Source organism: Pseudophryne corroboree, chromosome 1 (assembly GCF_028390025.1).
Source record: "Pseudophryne corroboree isolate aPseCor3 chromosome 1, aPseCor3.hap2, whole genome shotgun sequence".
NCBI classification, from domain to species: Eukaryota; Metazoa; Chordata; class Amphibia; order Anura; family Myobatrachidae; genus Pseudophryne; species Pseudophryne corroboree.
In genome coordinates this window covers 289,684,027-289,691,403 of record NC_086444.1, presented here as the reverse complement: position 1 = coordinate 289,691,403, position 7,377 = coordinate 289,684,027, and the positions used below count along the sequence as shown (strand labels likewise).

Here is a 7,377-nt window from a genome sequence, read left to right as displayed (position 1 = left end):
AGGCACCCCCAGGAAGGGTTAGGGTTCGGCTGCGGGGGAGGGAAGGTTAGGTTTAGGCTGAGGGAACAAGTGGTTAGGGTTAAGCATCACCAGGGAGGGTTAGGGTTTGGCTGCGTGGGGGGGGGGCTAGGATCAGGCTACAAAAAATGGGGGTTAGTGTTAGGTATATTATGCTCACCTACTAGGTGTCAGGATCCTGAGCATCGGGATGCCGCTGTCCGTATTCTGACTGCTGGCATCCCAAGTGCCAGGATCCGGAAACCATCATGTTTTGCACTATGTGTAGTTTTAAATATTTTAAATGTGTGTTTTTTGATTGCTGACACTGTTTTCATGCATTTTAAATATTGTATGAGTCATGTGACTTACATAATCACATGTTTGTAGCAGTATTGCTGATTGGTTATTCCATGTTTAAAAGAAGGTGGCAGCCCCAAGCCTCAGTACTAACCGCTGATAAAGATACACAGCATTTCTAAACGCGTTCATGATTACTGAGGTTTCTAACAATGACCAGTGGTCATAGGCGTGCGCAGCACATTTTATTAGGGGGTGCACAGTTGGAGGGGCGTGTCTAGCACCGCCTTTTGGGCGTGTCTAGCACCATTTATTGACGGTCAACGCAATATAAAATATCCACCCTTGTACCAATCCTAATAAAGCAGATACATTTTCAGATGTTGTGGTGTGCACCAAACAAACACCCCTGATGGCACTCACTGCAATTACACTGCTCAGCCTGGTCTGGCTCCCCCTCTCTTTCCCCTGCAAGCTGCAGCAGCTTACTTAAAAGTCAGTCACTCACTGACACTGACCGTCGCAGACTAGTACTGCTGCTGCTGCTGGAAAAACGAGTGACGTGTCAATGTTGATGCCGGCCGCCTGCCAGTATTGAATTTGTCTTCCTAAGAGGAACGCTGGCTGCATGCTGATCCTCATCAGTGGCTGGTGTTGGCATAGCATAGAAGGAGAGAGGTGGGCGTGTGGTGGGTGTGACAGGTGGGCATGCGAGCAGCATGACGTAATCAGTCACATCACATCACGCTATTTTTGTACATGGAGGTGGAGCCGGGAGTTTGAAAGCCGGTGGCAGTGGCACCCTTTATTAACCCAGGCGTCCATTCAGTAATGCAGTCCTGACAGGGTGCAACGCAGAGGGGACAGTAATCAGCCTGCTCGGCGATCGCTGCATCAGGCATGTGAGATTGGGGTGCCAGACATTAGGGGGTGCCTGTGCGAACCAGGCACCCACCCTGCGCAAACCTATGCCAGTGGTTTATGAAGATTTGCAGCAACACTGAGCATCAATTGCCATCCATAGAGACTAATTTCTTTAACTCTCTGGAATGTGTCCCATTGAAAAGTATGCATGTCAACATTCCTTGCATAAAGTCCATTTTTTTTTATAAATAGAAATGGGATTTATTAAAGATTTCTATGTTTTTAAGAAGTAATGGTGTTTTTGCACTAGATTATTTGTAATACAAATGTATTCCCGGCGGACAGGATGCCGGCTGTCAATATGGAGTCGACTTGCGGGCCCGCTGTGCTTGCAACAGGAGCTATTCCCACACTATGGGTGTTGTGGACATACATGAGTGGGAATATTCCGGCTTTCGGCATTGTCGGCTGACGGGATTCCGGCGTCAGTATCGTGACCACCGGGATCCCGTCAGCCGGCAAATTGATTGCCTCCTGATTATTTTTATTTGTTAACATATTGAAAACTGGCCATTTTGATTGGACAAAATGGCAAAGGAAATGAAGGATAATATTGAAAGATTTTTATTCCTTTCATATCAAGTAAGGTTATATAAACCAGTTGGTGTGTGGTAGATGTGCTTTTTTTCCTGCTCTGGAGATGGACTACAGTGAATACAGTATCTACATTTTGATCATTTAGGATTTACCACATATAAGGGTGGCCTTCTATTAGTCCTACAAATTTGTCTAGATTATGTGCATTTTTTTTATGTATTAGACTGCAGTGGTACCCAAACTGGCTGCTCGGCATATAATGCGCATATGATACATTATAGAAACCATTAAATACTATTAAGTTAAACCCTTTTTCAAATGTAGACCTCTAAATGACACCTATAAGTTACAGCATATTTTGTCATATTGCATAATTTTGTTTAATAATAAAGAAGTTTAATGTACCACATGTTTTATTATATTTTATTTTTTTCTACAATCCCATCAAAGTGCTCATTGAAAAACAAAACACTGGTCATACATGATAAGTCAGTCACATGAAATATACAAACCTTTCACAAAGAGTATACAATCTTCAATGGATGTGATTTAAAACCATGATTACACATGGAATATTGTGTCAGTGTTGCATAAAATTTAATGTTTTCAGAAAATGTAATCAGTGTGTGTAAGTAAGCATTGCTGATTCTTTCTTTACAGAAAGCACCAATGAAAATGTCCCGTGGACCAACTGTCGACATACAGCGGGCATCACTGCATGGCAAGTCATTAGACAATTATCAGGTTAATGATAAGTAATCCATGGCTACTGAATTGCAGAGGTCTAGAAGTATTTACAGTATATTGCATGAAGAGTAATGTAACTATGGGCCTGTGGATAGAATTTATAACACAGAGTTTACTACATATCACATAGGGATTGAAAGACGTGTTTGAGCCAGGACCAATTTTCTCAGCTAAAAAGAATATGAAGGAAACTGGATACAGGGAAATATAAAGACAGACTGATCTGAAAAGGTTCACGTGTATTTATTGAACACCAAAAATCCCCAAATATGTAATTACATGCACATTATCTGGTGATTTAATAGTCACCTGTGAAGAGTTTAGGTTCACCACTATACCAAAAGTGAAACGGTTAATTAGTTAGGAAGGAGTCACCCTTGCTACAAGTTTCAAGGAAAAATACATCTTCCACTTGCTAAAGCAGCCCAAAGGTCTGTCTTAGGTCAGTTTACACTTGTTGCAATGGTGAGGGACAGCATAATGTGACCTCCAACAATTATCATATCACCAGATAACGTGCAATTACATATTTTGGGGATTTGATAGTATTTAAAAAATTAACTATGTTTTGGAGATCTGTCACTCTTGTGCCATGTCCAATGTCCTCCATGTCTTCTGTATATTATGAACAATCCTGGATTGCTCTACCTATTCCCAAATACAGTACTTATTACACTATTAGGGGGAATTCAATTATCTGCAGAAGCATCGGGAGCGAAAAACGAAAGTTTTTCGCAATTTCTCACAATGTTTCTTCAATATTTTTTTTTCAGGCTATCCAGTTAGGTCACCTCACAAAAAATACCTATTCATCCAAAAGCACACAGGTTCAGTGAAACCTGTGTGTTTCATCTAAAAAATTGGGCTGTTTTGGGGGATTTTGCTTCGTTGCCTGAGGCAGATGAAACAAAATCCCAGATAAGATCCATCTCACACTGGTTTATCAGGGGTAATTGAATAGCTCCCCGGCAACACAATTACCCTCAAACAATGATCATGTGTAATTGAATACCCCCCTATTAGTGAAATAAGACTCAATAATTGGGAAAATATTTTGAGGAAAGGGGCACAAGCAAGGGAATTGCTTCCCATGGAGGAGCATCTAAGTTGCGACAGGCATCTCGCACCACATGGTGCAAAAGGATATGTGTACTGCATGAGGACACACCTGTATAAAGTTTCATCAAACCCTTAAACAAAAACAATAATTTTCCTCCAAATACTGTAAATAATTAGTGCAAATGAAGCATTAGGAGATTGATTCTTACTAGCTCTAGCTAGTAATTTAAATGTAAAATAAAATCATTTTTATATATAAAATACACTTTATGTCATAACGAGATCAGAAGATTTATATACTTATATAAACATACACATTACACCATTATTGACTCTTTTTCAGTAAATGAAGAACGCTGTGTGAAACTTTTCTGGCTGAGACGTGTGTGTGCTGTGTCCTCACTTAGAGCATTATCAAGTCTTGAAAGGATGCTAAGCTTAAACTTCTTAAAATCCTGTCCCATTATAACATACAGTATGGGGTTTATACAGCTGTTGGCCATTGCTATGGCAGTGACAATTGGCATGCCGATCTTAAACAGCGAGTCTGAAAAGTTATCATAAAATAATTCCAAAATGTTCAGAATGTTGATTGGTGACCAGCAAATGAAGAATGCCACAATTATGGTAAATATGATCTTAAATGGTTTCCTGGATTTGGCCATCCTGTTCTTCTTGAGCTTGAAGACAATTGTAACATAGCTGAGTGTTATGACTATGAGTGGTATAAAATATCCAAATGCAAACCGTATTATGACCATTGCAATGTGGATTATTCCTTCATTATTTTCATCTATTACATTAATGTGGCATACTGTTTTGTTGCCCTTTAGTGCAGTGTCACGGAAAATTAAATGAGGGGCGCTTAGGAAAAATCCAATAATCCATGCAATGGTGGAAAGAAAAGTGGCAAGTCTGGTGGAACGATGATTTTGGGACCAAACAGGAAAGAAAACGGAAATGCAACGATCCATGCTGATGATGGTCAGCAAGAAAATGCTGGTGAACATGTTCAGGACAAGGATAAAACTGTTGACTTTGCACAAAGCTTTCCCAAATATCCAGTCATGATCCATTGCAGTATAGACCACAGTCAGGGGTAAGAAAAAAGTGAACAGGAAATCAGCCAGAGCCAGGTTAAAAAGCCAGATGGTGTTGACAGATTTCTTCATTTTGAACGCAATGATTCCAATCACAAGACCATTTCCAAAAATTCCCAAAATATATACCGTCATATAAAGTACAGAGGAAACAACCCGAATGGCTAGGCTACTTGTATCATCTTCATGTACATTATGGATGACATGTAAAGTAACATCATAGTCATCAGGGTAATCACTATTATTATCATAATTATAATTATGAATAATGCCATCCATTGTCTGAAAAGAGAAGATAATATATTATAATTAACATGGTGTGTAAGTCAGAAATACTGAAGTACTGCTCTACAGGCAAGCTAAGGGACAAACTAAAAGATTATTTTCAACATGTTGGCAACAATTTTAAATTAATTTGAAAATTATTACTATTTTCTACATTATATGTGCCCTTGAACATACATGTAAGCAGTACACTTGTCTACATTACAATAGAATGTAAAGACCATAAAGTGCTATAGTCATTCCTGTGAATCAATAACAAAGGTCAGAATTGTGGTGCAGAGAATACATTAATCACACCTCCCAACATTTGGACATGTGAAATTGGAACAAAGAAAGGCCAAGGGGTGCAACTACTGGTGGAGATGTGGGTGCACTGAATCGGGGTCCCTGGGGACTAAGGGGCCCTCTGTTACTTGTGCCTGATCAAATATTTTGGGGGTACACAGTTGGATCTATACAAACTTATGGTTGGACTGGTGCATCTTTAAAACCCCTGACTGGCCCCACCATATGAATGGCTCCCTCATATAAGGGACACAGTTCCAGATGTCAACTAATGACATTGTGATGCTGATAGTGTAAGGGAGCCATCAGAAGCCCACCTAGAGCAAGGAGCTGGGCTGGAGGACCTTATTCAGCATAGGGGAGACGGAAAGAGACTTAGACCACCCATTTGCATTCTGCAAAGAAGTTGCTGCATCACACTACTAACCATGCAATATAAGTCTTACGGTTTGTAACAACATGGCATGGCTTTCCACTGAATGGAGAGAGGGTTGAAAACAACTTTCCATGACAGAATTGGTTGTAGTTATGCTTCTTTGGGAGAACCAAGTGGTAGGACATACTTTCTAGTTTCACCACTGGAACACCCCACCCCCTATTTACTAAACTTCAACCTAATCCTGCCAGAAAAGCAAACTTTGATAAGACTCTGTTCTCACTTCCATGTAATCTTCACCCCTTTTGAAGTCTGCGAATCAGAGCTACTGTAACTCACTGAAATGAGGACAATTGTAAGATATGCATTATTGGTGCTTAGGGCTATAAACACAATAAAATATTTACAATCATTTGCAAATAATTACTGGTTGATATTAATATTAGGAAAGCATTTCTGTGACTTTACTTTTTTACCAATTTGCATTTCACATAGTAAATTGAAAATTCCATGCAAAATAGTCTTTTATTTGATGTTATTACTAAAATGAAATCTACAATGTTATGTGCTCATTAAATAGCTATTATGTGATCGCTCATGGTCTTCCTAGTTAATAGTTCTCTGAAAGAGAAATATGGTGATAAATTGCTGTTATTGGTAATCAATATCATTAAAGATAGAAACAATCACTTTACTTGTAAAGTCTTATAAAAACTTCCATTTAGAGCTCTTTCCCTTAAATCGGTTAACTGTGAGAATTCCTCATTACTCATCAAAAGGTAATTAGTACCAGGAAAATGGTAACTTTTTCCTGAATGACAAGTGTATATATTGTAGCAGAATGGAATGTAGTCAGAAAAATAGGTAGCTTTTGACTTGTAGGTGTCCAATACACACAGCTTCACACTGTGTTCACTCACAGAGGGAAACAAGACTAATAAGGGGGAGATGTACAAAGCAGTGAAAAGAGTAGAGAAGTGAGCCAGTGGAGAAGTTGCCCATGTCAACCAATCAGCACTGAAGTAACATTTATAATTTGCATACTGTAAAATTATACAGCAACTGATTGGTTGCCATGGGCAATTTCTCCATCGGCTCGCTTCTTCAATGTTTTCACTGCTTATTAAGGATTCATATTGGACTCATCAGGGTAGTTTATGATCTGGAAAATAATGAGAATAAAATCACTGTACTGCACATATAAATCAGACCTCTGGGCAAGACAGTATTCTACTGAGTAAGGACTAGGGATGGTAGTAGATGTTGTGGTGGGTATGTTTGCATGATGGTATGTAGAGGGCCCATTACAATTTTCAATGTGGACTAGACTTTGTAATTATGCCCTTGTGAGCCATCCTGCATTATGGACCCCAGCTGGACCTGCTTGCCAACTGAGCCCTGAATTTGGAGGATTCCTCCAGACCACCAAAGAGTCGGACAGTCTCCTGCATGCTCTTGGGGGGTGAGTGGGCAGCGGATTTAAAGACTCACATTGTTTCACGTCATCATGGCCCCAACTCCTGCTATCAAATGCAGCAAATCGGTCCACTCACCTTGGACATGGTTGACTTGGCAAATATGATAAGTCTAACAAACATTATCATTTCAAAAAATTTTGAATTTTGCTTTTGGTAAAGAGTCAAAGGCTGCACAAAACATCACAGATCAAATCACACATCAGATCAGATGTTTTACAGTTCACCTGTGGATCTGTACATAGTAACAGAGCGTAATACACCTGTGCCTAGCTAAGTGGTCTGGAAAATG

At 39.6% G+C, this 7,377-nt stretch overlaps 1 protein-coding gene across 5 annotated transcripts in view; it reads right to left on the bottom strand.

The window, feature by feature from the left end:
• Positions 1-2,164: 2,164 nt before the first annotated feature.
• CMKLR1 (chemerin chemokine-like receptor 1) overlaps positions 2,165-7,377 on the bottom strand; it is a 294,087-nt gene continuing 288,874 nt past the window's right edge. For all 5 annotated transcript variants that reach the window (XM_063964347.1, XM_063964345.1, XM_063964348.1 and 2 more), the window contains one exon: positions 2,165-4,946. In XM_063964347.1, the coding sequence (XP_063820417.1) occupies positions 3,882-4,946 (1,065 nt within the window). In that variant the 3' untranslated portion in view covers positions 2,165-3,881. The remainder of the gene's footprint in view (positions 4,947-7,377) is intronic.